The 22,647-nt window shown below is 44.1% G+C and overlaps 1 protein-coding gene across 3 annotated transcripts in view; it reads left to right on the top strand.

The window, feature by feature from the left end:
* The window catches only part of LOC122554150 (heparan sulfate 2-O-sulfotransferase 1), a 210,007-nt gene that overhangs the window by 52,048 nt on the left and 135,312 nt on the right, over positions 1 to 22,647 (top strand). Inside the window, exon 1 of one of the 3 annotated variants that reach the window (XM_043698722.1) lies at positions 643 to 716. The exons of the other annotated variants lie outside the window; for them this stretch is intronic. Within the exon in view, the coding sequence (XP_043554657.1) occupies positions 671 to 716 (46 nt within the window). The 5' untranslated portion in view covers positions 643 to 670. Of the gene's footprint in view, positions 1 to 642; positions 717 to 22,647 lie in introns of those variants that run through there. 3 annotated transcript variants of the gene reach the window in all.

Genomic DNA, 22,647 nt, shown 5'->3' on the forward strand with positions numbered 1-22,647 from the left:
ATAAGACGTTCTGCAAAACAGTGTAACTAAGTGTGTCCAAAATAGTTGGGACCAGGTCTGGATTATAGAATGATGTCAGAATGCCTAACGACAAGTATTCAAACCGGAAAACACTAGGTACAAAATGTTTTGCTATCTAAATACTATACTAAACTCATCATGCATTATCCTGAGTTGGAATAGTATTGCCATTCCTTCACTGTTGCTATATCAAAAATATGGAACTCCATCTTTAACAACACTATGGGTATACCTGCACAACATGGACTATAGCAGTCTTAGTAGGCAACTCCTCAGCATTTAATCAAAGGTAATTAAGGATATACAATGAATGTTGACCTTTCCATTGATGCCAAATACTGCAAAAATAAATTCATAAAAATAATTTGAATATGGAATATTTGATTCCAGTTTCTATGAACTTCCCTAAAATTTTAACAAAATTTGATTTTTTTGCCTCTTTGCAATGTTGATTTCCAGTCACTTGGCTCCTTTTTCATTTTCTTGTTATCCATTGTCCATCTCACTTGTATTATGGAGCTACTCTGAATTAATGCTCGACACTTATTGATTTTATTTTAATGTATTGATACCACTTATTTGATAATTGGTAACAGGGAAGCAAGAGATGACCATCTTAAGTAGTGGATTTGAAGAAGAATTCAAAAGCATGATGGACCAGATAGCTGTCTTTGATACAAAATTTGGCGAACATAGTGAGTCTCTCTGAACCATGTAGGATTTTATTATTTTCTGTCTCCGTTTGTGTGACTAAGGATCGCCTTCATGTTTCTAAATACATGAATAGAGCAAGTACTGTATGTATAGTATTCATTAAAGCCCATTGGCATTTTAAATTGGATATTTTAGCTAATGTTCAGAATACATCAAGTTTTTCTTTTCCCCTACGTAATTGATAAATTCATTGCAAAGATGAGAGGAAGGACCTTTCAAAAGTTTTTTGAGATGGAGCCACACTACCTTGCTAGACCATCAGAAACCTATTTGCAAATTTATTAGTGAACGAAGCATCTCTTATTATGGAAATCTGATGCTTAATGAACCAACGATATAAAATCATTTTATTGCATAAGCATGTAAAACCATCTTGTACTGAGGTTCACGTGTGGTCAGATGGAGGGTCAGTGCCATATTGCGTCTGTGGGAGAGTTTGGGAAAATGTTTCTTAGTTTGAAGGCTCTTAAAACCCCAAATTCTTTACATAACACAGTTGTAGAAGCAAACTCTGTTGTACATTTTAAATGGGAAGAGGCTAAATATTTTAAAGACTTTTTTTGACATCTGAGGAAAGGTAGTGAAATTGGGTCAGCTCTTTGAAGGAACTGACACTTGTGTGTTGGGTGTTATTGTCCTTAGAAAGTACTGTAAAATTGAGAGATCTGGCAGATATTTATGACCTTGCAGCACAGATTAATCCTGTCAATTTTGACATGAGCCTTCAACTTGAAATGGATTTCACCAACAGTTAGTGAAGCCGTTACAGTTCCTAGCCATTTGATCCAGGAGTTGACATTTATTGTCTAAATTAGTCTTTTAGTGTAGATTGCACAATTTACTGTGCCATAATCTTTACCACTGTGGCATATTCGCCCTCTGTCATTTGTGACTAACATTTGTCCTTTTAGTTTTCTGTAGCCGATGATCACGCCTTGAAAAATTTATGCAATCTTCTGCAGCAGTATCTTTTTTTAAGAGAATTTTCAGTCATTTCAGATTGCTAAGTTCTATACATTTTAGCTAGTATATATTTTAGGATATAAAAGCTTTTTATTTTGCGAACTGTGCCTTGTTTATTTTATCATTTGAAACTGTTTGGTGCAATCCTTTCATCACTGCTGGATGTTCTTTTATCTTTCTTGATTTGATTGTAGGATTTCTTCCTATATTACAGTTTCCTGCCATCAAAAGAGGAGAAAGTGAGGTCTGCAGATGCTGGAGATCAAAGTTGAAACTTTATTGCTGGAACAGCACAGCAGGTCAGGCAGCATCCAGGGAACAGGAGATTCGACGTTTCGGGCACAGGCCCTTCTTCCCGTTTCGGGCACAGGATTCCTGAAGAAGGGCCTGTGCCCGAAACGTCGAATCTCCTGTTCCCTGGATGCTGCCTGACCTGCTGTGCTGTTCCAGCAATAAAGTTTCAACTGCCATCAAAAGAGGCCTTTTTTCACCCAGACTTAAGTTATGTCAAAAAGATATAATACTACAGTTTGTACGTTTGAGCAGTAATTTTTATTCTTGCATTTTTTCCATTTATTATCAATGATGACAGAAGGTAAATCCAGTTGAAACATTCAGAATACATGTAGGTCGCTGAATGCTCTATCTCTGCTCCTATTTTGTATGTTCGTATAACATAGAGAAGTGTGGAGTTATTCACTTTGGATTTTAAAATCAGAGAAGCAGAATATTTTAATTTTGAAAAATGTGAAATGTGACCGTGATGTTCAGAGAAGACAAAGAGGAGGCTCGAAGAACACAGCAAGCCAGGCAGCATCAGGAGGTGAAGTCAATATTTCAGGTGCTAACCCTTCAGGACTAGATGTGGGGATAGGGGAGCTACAGATAGAGAGGCAGGATGTTGGGTGAGGAGAGTAGCAGAATGGTGAGGTAGTGATAAATGAAGACAGGTAGTGGGTACGACCTTGTTGGTCGATGGAGGGATAGATACGGTTAGTAGCTGGAAGGAAGGGTCGGTAGGTAGAATGGAAAGGAGAAGGCAGGGTTGGAAAGGGAGCTAGGGGATGGATGGGAATGTTGTTTGAAATTAGAAACCTAAATGTTAAGTCCTCCGGGCTGTAGGCTGCTCAGGCAGAAGATAAGGTGTTGTTCCTCCAGTTTGTAGTCTGATTCACTGGCAATTGAGGAGGCCAAGAATGGGCATGTCAGAGGGGGAATTGAAATGGGCGGTGGGATCATCAGGCTGGATGTTTTGGGCCAGGCAAAGATAAAACTGTCATCTAGTCTACGTTTGGTCTGTCTGATGTAGTAGAAGACCACATTGGAAGCACTGTATGTAGTAGACTAGGTGGGAGGACATGTAGGTAAAAACAATGACTGCAGATGCTGGAAACCAGATTTTGGATTAGTGGTGCTGGAAGAGCACAGCGGTTCAGGCAGCATCCGAGGAGCAGCAAAATCGATGTTTCGGGCAAAAGCCCTTCATCAGGAATAAAGGCAGAGAGCCTGAAGCGTGGAGAGATAAGCTAGAGGAGGGTAGGGGTGGGAGAAAGTAGCATGGAGTACAATAGGTGAGTGGGGGAGGGGATGAAGGTGATAGGTCAGGGAGGAGGGTGGAATGGATAGGTGGAAATGAAGATAGGCAAGTAGGACAAGTCATGGGGACAGTGCTGAGCTGGAAGTTTGGAACTACGGTGAGGTGGGGGAAGGGGAAATGAGGAAACTGTTGAAGTCCACATTGATGCCCTGGGGTTGAAGTGTTCCGAGGCGGAAGATGAGGCGTTCTTCCTCCAGGCGTCTGGTGGTGAGGGAGCGGCGGTGGAGGAGGCCCAGCACCTCCATATCCTCGGCAGAGTGGGAGGGGGAGTTGAAATGTTGAGCCACGGGGCGGTGTGGTTGATTGGTGCGGGTGTCTCGGAGATGTTCCCTAAAGCGCTCTGCTAGGAGGCGCCCAGTCTCCCCAATGTAGAGGAGACCGCATCGGGAGCAACGGATACAGTAGATGATATTAGTGGATGTGCAGGTAAAATTTTGATGGATGTGGAAGGCTCCTTTAGGTCCTTGGATGGAGGTGAGGGAGGAGGTGTGGGCGCTGGTTTTACAGTTCCTGCGGTGGCAGGGGAATGTGCCAGGATGGGAGGGTGGGTCGTAGGGGGGCGTGGACCTGACCAGGTAGTCACGGAGCTAACGGTCTTTGCGGAAGGCGGAGAGGGGTGGGGAGGGAAATATATCCCTGGTGGTGGGGTCTGTTTGGAGGTGGCGGAAATGTCGGCGGATGATTTGGTTTATGCGAAGGTTGGTAGGATGGAAGGTGAGCACCAGGAACGTTTTGTCCTTGTTGCGGTTGGAGGGGTTGGGTCTGAGGGCGGAGGTGCGGGATGTGAACGTGATGCGTTGGAGGGCATCTTTAACCACGTGGGAAGGGAAATTGCGGTCTCTAGAGAAGGAGGCCATCTGGTGTGTTCTATGGTGGAACCGCTCCTCCTGGGAGCAGATACGGCGGGGGCGGAGGAATTGGGGATACGGGATGGCATTTTTGCAAGAGGTAGGGTGGGAAGAGGTGTAATCCAGGTAGCTGTGGGAGTCGGTGGGTTTGTAGAAAATGTCAGTGTCAAGTCGGTCGTCACTGATGGAGATGGAGAGGTCCAGGAGGGGGAGGGAGGTGTCAGAGATGGTCCAGGTAAATTTAAGGTCAGGGTGGAATGTGTTGGTGAAGTTGATGAATTGCTCAACCTCCTCGCAGGAGCATGAGGTGGCGCCAATGCAGTCATCAATGTAACGGAGAAAGAGGTGGGGAATGGTGCCGGTGTAATTACGGAAGATCGACTGTTCTACGTAGCCAACAAAGAGACAAGCACAGCTGGGGTTCATACGTGTGCCCATGGCTACCCCTTTGGTCTGGAGGAAGTGGGAGGATTCGAAGGAGAAATTGTTAAGGGTGAGGACCAGTTCGTCCAAACGAATGAGTGTGTCAGTGGAAGGGTACTGTTGGGGACTTCGGAAGAGGAAAAAACTGAGGGCTTGTAGGCCCTGGTCATGGCGGATGGAGTGTAGAGGGATTGGATATCCATGGTTAAGGTGAGGCATTGGGGGCCGGGGAAACGGAGGTCTTGGAGGAGGTGGAGGGCGTGGGTGGTGTCCCGAACGTATGTGGGGAGTTCCTGGACTAGCGGGGATAGGACAGTGTCGAGGTAGGTAGAAATGAGTTAAGTGGGGCAGGAGCATGCTGAGACAATGGGTAGAAATGAGTTAGGTGAACCTCTCCTACCTGGAAGGACTGTTTGAGCCCTGAATAGAGGTGAGGGAGATGGTGTATGGGCAGTTGTTACATCTTTTTTGGTTAAAAGGAAAAGCACCGGGGAGGGGTTTGAAGGGATTGGTGGGGAGTGTGGCACAAGCTAAGGAGTGGTGAGGGGAGTGGTCTTTGCGGAAGATAGAGAGGGGTAGGGAGGGAAAGATATTCTGGATGGTTGGGGTCTAATTGGAGATGGCGGAAGTGGTTGGGGATGATATGTTGAATGCGGAGGCTAATAGGGTAGAAAGTGAGATGAAGGGGGACCCTATCTTTATTAAGTTTGGAATGAAAGGTTTAGAGCAGTGGAGTGAGGAATGGAGGAGGTGTGGTGGAGGTCTGTCTTTTTGACGTGGGGAATAAAAAAACTTTATTTGAAGTAGAAGGATATCTGGGATGTTTGGGAGTGAAACATCTTCTCATCAAAACAGACGAGACAGAGAAATTGGGAAAACGGGATGGAGTTTTTGCAGGATACATGATGGGAGAAGGTGTAGTCAAGGTAGCTATGGGAGTCTGTGGGTTTATAGTAAATGTTGGCCCATAAACTGTTGCCAGAAATGGAAATGGAGAGGTCAAGAAAGGGGAGGGAGGTGTCCAAGATAGACCAAGTGTGTGGTGGAAGTTAGCGAAGTCGATGAACTGCTCCAGTTCAGCCTGGGTGCAGGATGCAGTCATTAATGTGACAGCAGAAGGAAGGGTTGAGGCATAGTTCCAGTACACGTACTGAAGAGGGATTGTTCAACATAACTGACCAAGAGGCAGGTGTAGCAGGGGCCCAGATGAGTGCCCATGGCCATCCCCTGAATTTGGTGAAAGTGCAAAGAATTAAAGGAAAAGTTATTGAGGGTGAGGACTAATTTGACAAGGTGGAGGGCGGTATTGGTGGGAGTGGGGCTGGATGCCTCTATTGGAGAGGAAAAAACTGAAGTCCTGCAGGCTGTCATTGTGAGGGTATGGATGTGTATAAAGACTGCACGTCCACAGAGAAGATGAAGTGTTGCGGGCCAGGAAACTGAAAGTTTCCGAAGAGGTAGAGGGTGTGGTTTGTGTCCCAGATATAGGTGGGAAGTGCATGGGCCAAGGGGGTGAGAATGAAGTTGAGGTAGGAAGAAGTGAGTTTGGTGGGGCAGGAGCATGCAGTGATGATAGGTCAGCAGGGGTAATTGGCCTTGGGGAGCAGGTGGAACCAGGCATGATAGGGCTGAGGGACTGAAATTGGAGGCAGTGGATGGGAGGTCACTGGAAGCAATGAGGTCAAGGACAGATCTGACAAGTCCATCCTCTGCCTCCTCCATTTCTGCAGTGAATCGACTGCAATTTGGAGGAACAACATTGTATCTTCCACCTGGGCAACCTACAACCCAGAGGACTTAACACTGAGTTCTTTAATTTCAAATACCCATCCCCAGGCTCCCATTCCAAAACCACCACCTACCTTTAATTCCATCTACTGACCCTTCCTTCCAGCTATTTATTCGTCCCTCCCATTAACCAACCAGGTCATACCCACTATCTTTGTCCACCTGTCACTACCTCACTATTCCGTTACTCTCTCCACCTCACCTCAACCCCCTACCCCTCTTTATCCGAAGCTCTCCCTCGCCCAATATCTGGTCCTGAAGAAGGGGTAATATCCAAAACTGAAAATGTGTTGCTGGAAAAGCGCAGCAGGTCAGGCAGCATCCAAGGAACAGGAGAATCGACGTTTCAGGCATAAGCCCTTCTTCAGGAATGAGGAAAGTGTGTCCAGCAGGCTAAGATAAAAGGTAGGGAGGAGGGACTTGGGGGAGGGGCATTGGAAATGCAATAGGTGGAAGGAGGTCAAGGTGAGGGTGATGGGCCAGAGTGGGGTGGGGGCGGAGAGGTCAGGAAGAAGATTGCAGGTTAGGAAGGCGGTGCTGAGTTCGAGGGATTTGACTGTGACAAGGTGGGGGGAGGGGAAATGAGGAAATTGGAGAAATCTGAGTTCATCCCTTGTAGTTGGAGGGTTCCTATGCGGAAGATGAGGTGCTCTTCCTCCAACCGTCATGTTGCTATAGTCTGGCGATGGAGGAGTCCAAGGACCTGCATGTCCTATGGAGGAGTCCAAGGACCTGCTTGTCCTTGGTGGAGTGGGAGGGGGAGTTGAAGTGTTGAGCCACGGGGTGGTTGGGTTGGTTGGTCCGGGTGTCCCAGAGGTGTTCTCTGAAACGTTCCGCAAGAAGGCGGCCTGTCTCCCCAATATAGAGGAGGCCACATCGGGTGCAGCGGATGCAATAAATGTGTGTGGAGGGGCAGGTGAATTTGTGGCGGATATGGAAGTATCCCTTGAGGCCTTGGAGGGAGGTAAGGGGGGAGGTGTGGGCGCAAGTTTTGCGTTTCTTGCGGTTGCGTGGCTCAACTCGTGGCTCAACACTTCAACTCCCCCTCCCACTCCAACTTGAGTAGATCACATCTACCGCTCTGCCCTCATCAATCCTCTTTGTTACTTCCTCAAAAAACGGAATCAAGTTTGTGAGACATGATTTCCCACGCACAAAGCCATGTTGACTATCCCTAATCAGTCCTTGCCTTTCCAAATACGTGTGCATCCAGTCCCTCAGGATTCCCTCCAACAACTTGGCCACCACCCACGTCAGGCTCACCGGTCTATAGTTCCCTGGCTTGTCCTTACTACCCTTAAAGAGTGGCGCCACGTTAGCCAACCTCCAGTCTTCCGGCGCCTCACCTGTGACTATTGATGATGCAAATAACTCAGCAAGAGGCCCAGCAATCACTTATCTAGCTTCCCCCAGAGTTCTAGGGTACACCTGATCAGGTCCTGGGGATTTATCCACCTTTATCGTTTTAAGACACCTACTCTGTAATGTGGACATTTTGCAAGATGTCACCATCTATTTCACTACTTTCTATATCTTCCATGTCCTTTTCCACAGTAAATACTGATGCAAAATATTCATTTAGTAAATCCCCCATTTTCTGCGGTTCCACACAAAGGCTGTCTTGCTGATCTTTGAGGGGCCCTATTCTCTCCTGAATTACCCTTCTGTCCTTAATGTATTTGTAAAAACCCTTTGGATTCTCCTTAATTCTATTTGCCAAAGCTATCTCATGTCCCCTTTTTGCCCTCCTAATTTCCCTCTTAAGTATACTCCTACTGCCTTTATACTCTTCTTAGGATTCACTCGATCTATACTGACTATACCTTATATATGCTTCCTCCTTAATTTTAACCAAACCCTCAATTTCTTTAGTCATCCAGCATTCACTATACCTACTAGCCATTGCTTTCACCCTAACAGGAATATACCAGCTCTGAATTCTCGTAATCTCATTTCTGAAGGCTTCCCATTTTCCAGCTGTCCCATTACCTGCGAACATCTGCCCCAATCAGCTTTTGAAAGTTCTTGCCTAATATTGTCAAAATTGGCTTTTCACCAATTTAGAACTTCAACTTTTAGATCTGGTCTATCCTTTTCCATCACAATTTTAAAACAAATAGAACTATGTCGCTGGCCCCAAAGTGCTGCCCCACTGACACCTCAGTCACCTGCCCTGCCTTATTTCCCAAGAGTAGGTCAAGTTTTGCACCTTCTCTGGTAGGTACATCCACATACTGAATCAGAAAATTGTCTTGTACACACTTAACAAATTCCTCTCCATCTAAACCCTTAACCACACTATGACAGTCCCAGTCTATATTATTTGGAAAGTTAAAATCCCCTACCATAACCACCCTATTATTCTTACAGATAGTTGAGATCTCCTTACAAGTTTGTTTCTCAATTTTCCACTGACAATTAGGGGGTCCATAATATAATCCCAATAAGGTGTTCATCCCTTTCTTATTTCTCAGTTCCACCCAAATAACTTCCCTGGATGTATTTCCGGGACTGTCCTCCCTCAGCACAGCTGTAATGCTATCCCTTATCAAAAATGCCACTCCCCCTCCTTTCTTGCCTCCCTTTCTATCTTTCCTATAGCATTTGTATTCTGGAACATTAAGCTGCCAGTCCTGCCCATCCATGAGCCATGTTTCTGTCACATGTTCCAAACCATATCCCAGTCCTATGTTCCTAACCATTCCGAGTTCATCTGCCTTCCCTGTTAGGCCCCTTGCATTGAAATAGATGCAGTTAATTTATTAGTCCTACCTTGTCCCTGCCTGCCCTGACTGTTTGACTCTCATCTGTTCTCAGCTGTACCAGTCTCAGATTGATCTCTTTCCTCTCTACCTCCCTCGGTCCCCCCCCCCCCCACATTACTAGTTTAAATTGTCCTGAGCAGCTCTATCAAATTTCCCTGCCAGTATATTAGTCCCCTTCCAATTTAGGTGCAATCTGTCCTTCATGTACAGGTCACTTCTACCCCAAAAGAGATTCCAGTGATCCAAAGATGATCCTTCTCTCATACACCAGCTCCTTAGCCATGCATTCATCTGCTCTATCCTCCTATTCCTGCCCTCACTAGCTCGTAGCACCGGAGGTAATCCAGATATTACTTCTCTCGAGGACCTCCTTTTTAAATTCCTGCCTAACTCTCTGTAATCTCCCTTTAGAATCTCAACCTTTTCCCATCCTCTGTCGTTGATTCCAATGTGGACAATGACCTCTTGCTGGCCCCTCTCCCCTGTGAGGTTATTCTGCACCTTCTCTGAGACACTCTTGATCCTGGCACCAGGGAAGCAACACACCATTCTGCTTTTTCGCTGCTGGCCACAGAAAAGTCTGTCTGTACCTCGGACGAAAGAATCCCCAAACACAATTGATCTCTTGGAACCTGACGTACCCTTCATTGCATTAGAGCCAGTCTCAATACCAGAAACTTGCGCTCTCATTATCATTTATGGAGTCTATTGCACACCATAATCAGCTCATTTCACTTAATCAGTGATTATTAATGCTGTAGTTTCATATCCAGTGTAACAGATGAAAACATAAAGGTATTGAGGAAAAGCCAGGGAACTGTCGACCAGTGAGTCTGACATCAACGGTGAGTAAATTGTTGGAGGGGACTTTGAGAGATAGCACTTACATGCATTTGGAAAGTTAAGGACTGATTCGGGATAGTCAGCATGACGTTGTGCATTGGAATTCATGTCTCACTAACTTGATTGAGTTTTCATAGAATCGTAGAATCCCTACAGTGTGAAAACACTTCTTTTGACCCAACAAGTCCACACCGGCCCTCTGAAGAGGTACCCACCAGACCCATTCCCCTACCCTATTACTCAAGATTTTCCCTGACTAATGCACCTAACGTACATATCCCAGATCACTGTGGGCAATTTAGCATGGCCAATTCACCCAACTTGTACACCTTTCGATTGTAGGAGGAAGCTGGAGCACCCGGAGGAAATCCACACTGACACGGGGAATGTGCAAACTCCACACAGACAGTCGCCTGAGGGTGGAATTGAACCCGGGTCACTGGCGCTGTGAGGTAGCAATGCTAACCACTAAGCCACCGTGCCACCCCTTTAAACTTCAGAAGATGCTTTAGGTAAAAATGATTTTTAGCCAAGAAATATTTTAAAATTGAGTTTTTTGAAGAGGTGACTAAGAATGTAGATCCAGGGAGAGCTTGCCAAAAGCATACAAAATTGCTTTGACGGTAGAAGACATGGTAGTAGATTGTGATGGTAGATGGTTGTTGTTTTGACTGGAGGGCTATGACCAGCAGTGTGCTGCAAGGATCAATGCTGGATCTGATGTTTTGTCATTTATGTAAACTATTTGGCTGAAACAAATGGAGGCATGGCTCCAGCATTGGTGTAGTGGACTGTGAAGAAGATTATCCAAGAGTGTAATGAGATATTGATAAGATGGGTCAATGGGCCGAGAAGTTTCAGGTGGAATTTAATTTTGGATAAATACGAGGTATTGCATTTTAATGAGGCAAAACCAAGCAGAGCTTACACAATGATAGGCTCTGCGGAGTATTGTTGGCCTGGGGCCGTGGGGGTGCAGGTGCCTTGAATGTGGCATTGTAATTAGACAGGGTGGTGAACAAGGCATTTGGCACGCTTTTCTTCATTGATCAGAGCATTGAGTACAGAAGTTGAGATATCATGTGGCTATACAAGAGAGTGTGAGACACTTTTAGAATGCAGCATATTGTTGCCCTGTTACACGAAGGGTTTTGTTAAACTAGAATGGGTATAAAAACACTAAGAAGGATGTTGCTGGGACTGGAGGATTTCAGTTATAGGGAGAGGCTGGATAGGTCTGGGACCTTTTTCCCTCAAGCATCAGAGGCTGAAGAGTGATCTTCTAGAAGTTTATGAAATCATGAGGAGCATAGATAAAGTTAGTAGCCAAGCTATGTTCCCAAAGGTAGAGGAAGTCCAAAACTCAAGGGCACAGGTTTAAGGTGAGAGGAGAAAAATTTAAAAGGGACCTGAAAGGCAACTTTTTCACACTGAAGGTAATGTGCATATGGAATGAGCTGCCAGAGGAAGTGCAAAAGGCACATATAACTATAACATTTCAAAAACATTTGGACAGGTACATAGACAGGAAAGGTTTAGATTAGATTACTTACCACTGTCAGTGGAAACAGGCCCTTCGGTCCAACAAGTCCACACCGACCCTCTGAAGAGCAACACACCCAGACCCATTCCCCAACATTTACCCCTTCACCTAATCACCGTGCTGTGGGCGGCACGGTGGCACAGTGGTTAGCACTGCTGCCTCACAGAGCCAGAGACCCAGGTTCAATTCCCGCCTCAGGCGACTGACTGTGTGGAGTTTGCACATTCTCCCCGTGTCTGCGTGGGTTTCCTCCAGGTACTCCGGTTTCCTCCCACAGTCCAAAGATGTGCAGATCAGGTGAATTGGCCATGTTAAATTGCCCGTAGTGTTAGGTAAGGGGTAAATGTAGGGGTATGGGTGGGTTGCGCTTCGGCGGGGCGGTGTGGACTTGTTGGGCCGAAGGGCCTGTTTCCACACTGTCAGTAATTTAATCTAATCACTACGGGCCATTTAGCATGGCCAATTCACCTAACCTGCACATTTTTGGACTGGGAGGAAACTGGAAATTGTGTGCTTTTTCAGCAAAATAGAATATATCTGCGAATCCAATTCTGCAAATGCAAATTCACCCCATAGACATATATGTGTGTGAGTGTAATTTTGTTTTAGGTCAAAGTGCATCTCAAAGAGTGAGAGGCAAGTAGCTTTAATGTTTAGGGTTATCTTACAACCAATTTAAATATTGCTGAAAAGGTTTTCATTTTGTTGAAGCTTTTTGCCATGCTCTCATCAGCACAGTTCTCAAGAATTAATAAAGTGAAGGGGAAATAACTGTGAATGCATGAGAGGAGACTGCTGATTGGTTGGCCACTGAATTCTGTTTTGCATTGATACAGAAAATGCACAAGTTGATGGTGACTCGTGGTAATAGAAAAGCACAGCAGGTCAGACAGCATCTGAGGAGCAGGAGAATTGCCGTTTCGGGCAGAAGCCCTTCCATCAGGAATGAGGCTTGTGGTCCAGGGGGCGGGGGGGGGGGGGGGGGGGGGAAAGGTGGCTGAGAATACAAAAAGTAGATGAAGGTGGGGTAGGGCGGTGATAGGTCGAAGAGGAGGGTGGAGCGGATAGTTGCGAAAGATGATGGACAAGTCAAGAGGGCGGTGCTGAGTTGGAAGCTTGGGACTGAAATGAGGGGAGGGGGAAGTGAGGCAATTGGTGAAATTCACACTAATCCTGTGTGGTTGCAGGGTCCCAAGGCACAAGGTGAGTTTCCCTCCAGGTGTCAGGTGGTTAGGATTTGGTGATGGAGGAGGCCCAGGACCTGCATGTCCTTGGTGGAGTGGGAGGGGGTGTTGAAGTGTTCAGTCACGGGGCAATGGGATTGGTTGGTGCGTGTGTCCAAAGATGTTCTCTAAAACAATACGCAAGTTGGCATCCTGCCTCAGATGTAGAGGAGATCACATTGGGTGCAACGGATACAGTGGATGGCATTGGTGGAAGTACATGTAAATTTCTGTTGGATGTGGAAGGATTGTTTTGGGCTTTGACTGGAGGCGAGGACGGAGGTGTGGGCACAGGTTTTGCACTTCTTGCGGTGGCAGGAGAAGGTGCAGGAAGTGGGGTGTGGGCTGATGGGGATGGGTGCGGGTGGATCTGACCAGGAATTCGCTGAGGGAATGGTCTCTCCGACACTCTGATGGGGTGGAGAGGGAAATATATCCCTAGTGGTGGGGTCTGTTTGTAGGTGGCAGAAGTGGCAAAGGATGATGCGATTTATACGGAGGTTAGTGGGGTGGGAGGTCTGTTCTTGTTGCGTTGGGACGGATAGGGTTCAAGGGCAGAGGTGTGGGAAATGGAGGAAATGTGCTGGAGGGCATCATTGACCACGTGAGAGGGGAAATTGCAGTCTTTGAAGAAGGAGGCCATCTGGAATTTTTGAAGGTAAATTGGTCATCCTGGGAATAGATGCGGTAGAGGAGGAGAAGTTGCGAATATGGGATGGCATTTTTGCAAGAGGCAGGGTGGGAGGAGGTGTAGTCCAGGTAGCTGTGGGAGTCAGTGGGTTTGTAGTACATGTCTGTGGTCAGGCAGTTGCCAGAGATGGAGAGGTCCAGGAAGTGGAGGGAGGTGTCCTGAGATGGTCCAGGTGAATTGGAGTTGGGGTCGAAAGATGTTTGTGAAGTTGAAAAACAGTTCAATCTCCTCAAGGGTGCACGAGGTATCGCTGATACTGTCATCGATGTAGCAGAGGAAAAGTTGGGGGATGGTGGCACTGCAGCCGTGGAGGATGGGCTGTTCCACGTACCCAATAGAGAGACAGTTTCTGATGTGGAAGGATCCTCTCGTCGTCCTCCACTTCTGCTACCTATCAACAGACTCCATTTTGAGGGATATATTTCCTTTCCCACTCCTGTCAGCGTTTGGAGAGACTATTCCCTCCGTGGCTCCCTTGTCAATCCACGCCAACCACCAGCTCACACCCCAGTTCTGAAACCTTCCTCTGCCACTGCAAGAAGTGTAAAATCTGTGCCCCCCCCAACCTCCATTGAAGGCCCCAAAGAATCCTTCCACATTCAACAGAAATTTACCTGTACCTCCACCAATGTCATCTACTGTATCCGTTCCACCCGATGTGGTTTCTTCTATATCAGGAAGACAGGAAACCAACTTGTCGATCATTTCCAATCACATCTCTGGGACACCTCCTCCAACCAACCCCACCACCCGTGGCTGAACACTTCAACTCCCACTCCACCAAGGACATGCAGGTCCTGGGCCGCCTCCATTGCCGAACTCTAATCACCCGATGCCTGGAGGAAGAAGGCCTCATCTTCCTCCTTGGAACCCTGCAATGACACAGGATTAATGAGTTTCACCAGTTTCCTCACCTCACCTCCCACCACCTATCCCAGCCCCAAGCCTTCAACCTGGCACTGCCCTCTCGACTGTCCATCGTCTTTCCCACATATCAGCTCCACCCTCCTCTCGGGTCTATTACTTTCTCCCCATCTTGATCTACCTATAGCATTCTTAGCTACTTTCCCCCGGCCTCACCCCCTCCCATTTATCTCTCAGCACCCCTGTAAGTCTCCAATTCCTAGTGAAGGGCTTCTGCCCAAAAGGTCGATTCTCCTGCTCCTCGGGTGTTGCCTGACCTGCTGTGCTTTTCCAACACCACACTCTTGACTCTGATCTCCAGCTTCTGCATTCCTCACTTTCTCCTACTCTGTTAACTGCCAAGCTTTAAATTTTAAACTGGATGAGGCATTTCCTTGAGAAATTAATCAAAAAAATTATCTGTCACCCATTATGTTAAACTGAAACAGATACTGTGCATACTCCTTCTGTCTGCAAAGAAGACATCACCTAATATGCTGACTTGACCAGTCTCAACAGGAAGTATGGTCACTCAATCTGTCTGACAACTGAAATGGCCAACTGTCTTGTGTTAACTGTGGAGAAGAACCTGGAATTGTACTGTGTCTCCTTGGACTAGAAGAAGGAATCCATTTAGATATCTTGCTTAGATTACTCAACAGTTCTTAGCTGATGTATAATTTGGTGAGGAAATAATTTGGTGGCATAAGCACCTTGCAAGCCAATATTTGTTTTATGGGCTCTCCTGTGGAGAATGATCACTTAAACATTAATGTTTTAGGTCGTAGCTTGCTTATGTTGAATTGTATCCAGCGTGGATTGACGTCTTCAACCAGATTAGAAAAGAGAAACTACTGAGAGAAAATCAAGTTGAAACCTGATAGGTTTTTAGCATAAAACAGGAAATTGGTGGCTGTCCTGCCTCAGACTTAAATTCAGAATCATAGAATCCCTTCATGCAGTTAGCAGCTTTTTGGCCTATCGAGTCTGCACTGACCCTCCGAAGAACATCCATCTATGTTGATATTCAGCAGAATTACCTGAAGCTGTTGACATGAGTAAGGATCAAGGCAAAACACTGCAGATGTTGGGAACCTGAAACAGATACAGAGAAAGCTGGAGAAACCCAACAGGTCTGGCAGTACTTGGAGAGAGAAACACATTTCAGGTCTTGAATAATGCAAGATTTTGCAAAAGATGCTTTTTTTAAATATAATTTGCTAGAAGAGCAACAAGAGAGCAGATGACGTAGAGATTCTGTGCAAAACAGAGGTTGGTAGTCATGGTGTTAGGGACCAGATCAGTCTCATCCAAAATATATTATAGATTTAGCCTCCAGTCCAACTTCTAATTTAAAGGCAAGTGTAAGGTAATGTGTTGCAGATGATTCAATTGGTCCACCACTAAGTTTTAATCAAAATAGGTTTTATTCTGACAACAAGAGGAAGAATTGATATAATTATATGCGAGTGATGTACTTAACAAGAAAATACATTACTTAATCAGGAAACATTAACTGTTTCAATACAGGCAGCATCCCAAAAACAATGCTTTGGCAAGAGGCAGTGCAGCAAAACAGTTCCCATGTGCTGTCTGTGTCCAATTAGTGAAAAGAAACGCTGAAAGAAACTATCTCCCCCCTTTGATATCTAAGGAAAAGCACTATCTAAGGTTTGAGAGAAAACTTAATTATAAAGAATTATTTTAATTTTGGCCCTTTCAGGACCTTGGGGAAATCCTAAAGTTCTTGATGGCCAATTAAATACTTTTACAATATCCAACATTACATCGTTAATCTTATGTTCTTTAGAACTTTGTAATGTTTTAAGTTTTATTTTATATTGAGTTACTCAGTTTTAAAACCCATTTTCTGAATAAGTGTTGTTACAGTTTTAAAAATGTTAATTCAGTCACATAAAAAGTAGGAACTGGAGGAGAAAATTCAGCCCTTGAGCTTGCTCTGCCATTTGTTATGATCATGGTTGATCTCAACTTCACTTTCCTGCTGACTCTCCACAACCCTTGAACCCATTACTAATTAAAAGTCTGTCTGTCTCAAATTTATTCCATGTTCCAACATCCATTGCATTCTGGGTTGTTGAATTCCATAGATTTAAGACCCTTCAGAGGAATAATTACTGTTCATTTCTGTTTTAAAACTGCAGCCTCTTTTTTTTTTAAAGCTATGACGTCTTGTTCGAGGTTCCCCCATGTGAGGTCACATCCTTCCTACGTCTGCTTTACATACATATATACATATTGATGTCCCACCTCTCTGTTCCAGATCACTAAAGCTAATCGCAGTTGTCCATTGCTGCCTTAGCTGTCCACAGCTAAGAACAAAAAACAGGAGTTGTGCAGTTAAGGATTACTGGCTTTCTTTTAAATAGCCCATTTACCAATTAAGTCATTGGACAAATTCAGCAGTCGACACAAAAATGCATTTCTGACATGGCTGAAAGAAAACTAGGAATACATTTAAAGCTAACTATCTAACTTGATTTTGAAAGTAATAACAGTTCTCTTTTACTTGAACCAGATTCTATAATACAGTGTAGATGCATAACCCGTACTTTGATTGACATCACTTTTTAATTTGTTTATTCTATAATATGTGAAAATAGTCAAGATCCTACCATGGACCATCTGATATTAAACTGTAATGACCCTGGAAACCATTTTTCTTCATTGCAGTTTGATGATTTCCGTATCAAACCTGCAATGTGTATCCCATAAACAATAGATAACAGGGACACACTTCAGTGACTCTTTAAGTATTATTAATGGCAAAGTTTTACTAAGTGGTATTTTGTTAAATGAATACAATCCATTATGGGCAGATACTGATGATTGTAGTTTTAACTGCTTTTGATTAAAAGCAGCTGTTTGTTCATTACTTTGTTTTATTATAATAAAATCCTTTTCTCTTTGCTTGTAAAAGGTTTTCGACTGATAGTGTTGTCGAAAGCCTGACAGCTGTTTCCTATCATTTTATCTCCATGAATTATAGAATTTGATAGTTATTCATAAATATTTTAATTTTTTTGCTTCTTTCACTCTGCTTACGATACAAAATATGCTTGGGATACGAAGGTTGAACTTTATGACTGGGATCTTATAAAATTTTATATAAGCTTGCTTTTGAATATACAATAACAATAGGCCATTCAGTCTTTCAAGCTGCTTCACCATTTAATAAGATCGTGGTTGATCTGATTTTAACCACAACCCTATATTCCTTCATATTCCCAATGCTTTTTCATCTGCTTGGTAATCAAGAATCTATCAACCTCTGCCTTATAAATATTTAAAGACTCTGCATCCACTGCCTTTTGGGGAAATGAATTTCAAAGACTGTCAACTTTCAGAATAAAATTTATCTCCTTCAGTCTTAAATGGATGACCATTTGGATTTTTAAATGGATTTTAAACTGGGACCCCTAGTCTAAATTCTTCGATGAGGGAAAACCTTGTTTTGACATTCACCTGGTCAGATTCCCTTAGAATCTTGTTTGTTTCAATTAAGTTGCCTCTGATTCTTTTAAAGGCTAGAGGATACAGGCCTAGCCTGTCTAACTTTTCTTTATAACACAATCTGCTTAATCCAGGTATTAGTCGAGTAACTAATATCCTTTAGGGAAGGAAACTGCCATCCTTATCTGGTCTGGCTGACATGTGACTGTAAACCCACAGCAATGTACTTGACTTTTAATTGCATTCTGAACACTTGTGGATGGCAATAAAAGCTGGTCCAGCCAGTGACCCCAACATCACGTGAATGAATTAAAAAACACTTCTCTGAACTGCTTCCATTGCATTAATCACCTTTCTTATGTACTGTGACTAGTACTGTAGACAATACGTAAGATGTAGTCTCACCATTGCCCTGTATAACTGAAGCATAACCTCCCTACTTTTGCATTCAGTTCCCCTTGCAATAAATCATCATCATATTTCCAGATTGCTTGCTGTACCCATTAACTATCCAAATCTCTCTGCATCTCAGAACTCTGCAACCTTTCATCATTTCAATAATAGGCTTCTTTTTTAACCTTTGCGCAAAAATGGGCAATTTCCCATTTTCCCATTTTGTACTCAATTTGCGAGATATTTGGCCTGTCACTGAACTTCTATATTCCTTCTAAACCCCTTAAGTCCTCTTCACAACTTGCTTTCCAAGCCTGTCGTCATAAAATATAACTACCATGCCATCTGAATCAGTCATATAAATTGCAAAAAGTGGAGGCACCACACTGTATGGCACATTGCTTGTGACATCCTGCTAGCCTAAAAAAGACCCATTTATTCCTACTCTGTGCTTCTTGTTAGCTAGGCAATCTTTAGTCCATAGGGTAAAAACAATGACTGCAGATGCTGGAAACCAGATTCTGGATTCGTGGTGCTGGAAGAGCACGTTCAGGCAGCATCCAAGGAGCAGCGAAATCGACGTTTCGGGCAAAAGCCCTTCATCAGGAAAAAGCTTTTGCCCGAAACGTTGATTTCGCTGCTCCTTGGATGCTGCCTGAACTGCTGTGCTCTTCCAGCACCACAAATCCAGAATCTTTAATCCATGCTGTGCTCAGTCATTTTTATTTTCCCTTGATCTGGCACCTTCTGACATGCCTTCTGGAATATCTAAGTACAATATATCTACATATTCCCCATCATCTACAACACAGTTACTTCGTCAAGGAACTCCAATAGATTAGTTAAGTTTGGGATTCTCCTTTGACAAAGCCATATCTTGCCCAATTTCATTCAAGCTAGACCAGGAGCTATATAAATGTATATCTGTGTTTCCTTTGAATTAATCACCAAAGCATACGAATGGCAATTCCTGCAAGTTAATAGCACACACATTTATGAGCTTACGTTATACCTGCAGAATGTAAGGGTTTAATGTAAGAACATCAAAATCAGGTGTTTCAATCTCTGAAGAGACTGAAAGAGTTTTAAAGGGAAATTCAAATGTTCTGTTATTACCTGAAAGCAAGTGAATATTATACATTTTAAGGATAAAACACATTCCCTGTATAAAACTATAAAAGTGCTATTCTGTAAGTTTTCTTAAAGATCACACAGCACCAGGTTATAGACCAACAGGTTTATTTGGAAGCACTAGCTTCTGTAGCACCGCTCCTTCATCAGGTGATTACACAACCAACTGAGGAAGGAGCGGCGCTCCGAAAGCTAGTGCTTCCAAATTAACATGTTGGCTATAACCTGGTGTTGTGATTTTTAACTTTGTCCACCCAGTCCAACACCGGCACCTCCAAGTAAATTTTCTTGTGGAGGCTACTCTTCCTTTCTTTTAATTCATTCACCTGTGGGAAATGGGTATCACTGGCTGGCCACCATTTATTGCCAGTCCCTAGTTCCCCTGAGAAGGTGGTGATGAGCTGTCTTCTTGAACTGTTGCAGACTATGTGCTGTAAGGAGACCCCCAATGCCTTCAAGGCTGGAATTCCAGGATTTTTACGCAGTGACTCTGAATGAACAGTAATTATGCCATATGTACTCGTATATAAGTCAATCTCATGTATAGGTTGACCCCTTATTTTGGCCAAAAGTCTTGTGTTTTCCATATATCTTGTATAAGTCAACCCTACTATATCACATTAAATCATGTTCATTCATTCATACTGGTAACTCTATTCCTCACTCTTTGTTTACTATATTGCATCTCTATTCATTCGTTCAGAACTCCACTTTGCACACTTGGTTGACCACAGAGCATTTTGATTCATTGATTCATTCAGACCGGTACAAAGTCTATGAGTACTTAGAGTCATAGAGATGTACAGCATGGAAGCAGACCCTTCGGCCCAACCTGTTCATGCCGACCAGATATCCCAACCCAATCTAATCCCACCTGCCAGCACCCGGCCCATAACCCTCCAAACCCTTCCTATTCATATACCCATCCAAATGCCTCTTAAATGTTGCAATTGTACCAGCCTCCACCACATCCTCTGGCAGCTCATTCCTTACACGTACCACCCTCTGTGTGTAAAGTTGCCCCTTAGATCTCTTTTATATCTTTTCCCCTCTCACCCGAAACCTATGCCCTCTAGTTCTGGACTCCCCGACCACAAGGAAAAGACTTAGTCTATTTATCCTATCCATGCCTCTCATAATTTTGTAAACCTCTATAAGGTCACCCCTCAGCCTCTGACACTCCAGGAAAAACAGCCCCAGCCTGTTCAGCCTCTCCGTAGCACAGATTCTCCAACCCTGGCAACATCCTTGTAAATCCTTTCTGAACCTTTTCAAGTTTCACAACATCTTTCCGATAGGAAGGAGACCAGAATTGCCCGCAATATTCCAAGAGTGGCCTAACCAATGTCCTGTACAGCCACAACATGACCTCCCAACTCAGTACTCTGTACTCTGACCAATAAAGGAAAGCATACCAAACGCCTTCACTATCCATCTACCTTCAACTCCACTTTCAAGGAGCTATGAACCTGCACTCCAAGATCTCTTTATTCAGCAACACTCCCTAGGACCTTACCATTAAGTGTATAAGTCCTGCTAAGGTTTGCTTTCCCAAAATGCAGCACCTTACATTTATCTGAATTAAACTCCATCTGCCACTTCTCAGCCCATTGGCTCATCTGGTCCAGATCCTGTTGTAATCTGAGGTAATCCTCTTCACTGTCCACTACACCTCCAATTTTGGTGTCATCTGCAAACTTACTAACTTCTGAAAAACAACCCTCCACCACCATCCTCTGTCTTCTACCTTTGAGCCAGTTCTGTTTCCAAATGGCTAGTTCTCCCTGTATTCCATGAGATCTAACCTTGCTCATCAGTCTCCCATGGGGAACCTTGTCGAACGCCTTACTGAAGTCCATATAGATCACATCTACTGCTCTGCCCTCATCAATCTTCTTTGTTATTTCTTCAAGAAATTCAATCAAGTTTGTGAGACATGATTTCCCACGCACAAAACCATGTTGACTATCTTTCCAAATACATGTACATCCTGTCCCTCAGGATTCCATCCAACAACTTGCCCACCACCGAGGTCTCGCTCACCGGTCTATAGTTCCATGGCTTGTCTTTACCGCCCTTCTTAAACAGTGGCCCACGTTTGCCAACCTCCAGTCTTCAGGCAGTTCACCTGTGCCTATCGACGATACAAATATCTCAGTAAGTGGCCCAGCAATCACTTCTCTAGCTTCCCACAGAGTTCTCTGGTACACCTGATCAGGTCCTGAGGATTTATCCACCTTTAACCGTTTCAAGACATCCAGCACTTCCTCCTCTGTAATATGGGCATTTTGCAAGATTTCCTTAGTCTATATCTTCCATATCCTTTTCCACAGTAAATACTGATGCAAAATATTCATTTAGTATCTCTCCCATTTTCTGTGGCTCCACACAAAGGCCGCCTTACTGATCTTTGAGGGGCCCTATTCTCTCCCTAGTTACCCTTTTGTCCTTAATATATTTGTAAAACCCCTTTGGATTCTCCTTAATTCTATTTGCCAAAGCTATCTCATGTCCCGTTTTTGCCCTCCTGATTTCCCTCTTAAGTATACTCTTACTTTCTTTATACCCGTCTCAGGATTCATTCGATCTATCCTGTCTATACCTGATATATGCTTCCTTCTTTTTCTTAACCAAACCCTCACTTTCTTTAGTCATCCAGCAATCCCGATACCTACCAGCCTTCCCTTTCACCCTGACAGGAATATACTTTCTCTGGATTCTTGTTATCTCATTTCTGAAGGCTTCCCATTTTCCAGCCGTCCCTTCACTTGCGAACATTTGCCTCCAATCAGCTTTCGAAAGTTCTTGCCTAATAACGTCAAAACTGGCCTTTCTCCAACTTAGAATTTCAACTTTTAGATCTGGTCTATCCTTTTCCATCACTATTTTAAAACGCGTAGAATGATGGTCGATGGCCCCCAAGTGCTCCCCCACTGACACCTCAGTCACCTGCCCTGCCTTATTTCCCAAGAGCAGGTCACGTTTTGCACCTTCTCTAGTAGGTACATCCACATACTGAATCAGAAAATTGTCTTGTACCCCCTTAACACATTCGTCCCCACCTAAACCTTTAACACTATGGCAGTCCCAGTCGATGTTTGGAAAGTTAACATACCCTACCATAACTACCCCATTATTCTTACAGATAGCTGAGATCTCCTTACAAGTTTGTTTCTCAATTTCCCTCTGACTATTGGGGGATCTATAATACAATCCCAATAAGGTGATCATCCCTTTCTTATTTCTCAGTTCCACCCAAATAACTTCCCTGGATGTATTTCCAGGAATATCCTCCCTCAGCACAGCTGTAATGCTATCCCTTATCAA

The sequence above is a fragment of the Chiloscyllium plagiosum genome, chromosome 11 (assembly GCF_004010195.1).
Source record: "Chiloscyllium plagiosum isolate BGI_BamShark_2017 chromosome 11, ASM401019v2, whole genome shotgun sequence".
In the NCBI taxonomy this organism is placed as follows: domain Eukaryota; kingdom Metazoa; phylum Chordata; class Chondrichthyes; order Orectolobiformes; family Hemiscylliidae; genus Chiloscyllium; species Chiloscyllium plagiosum.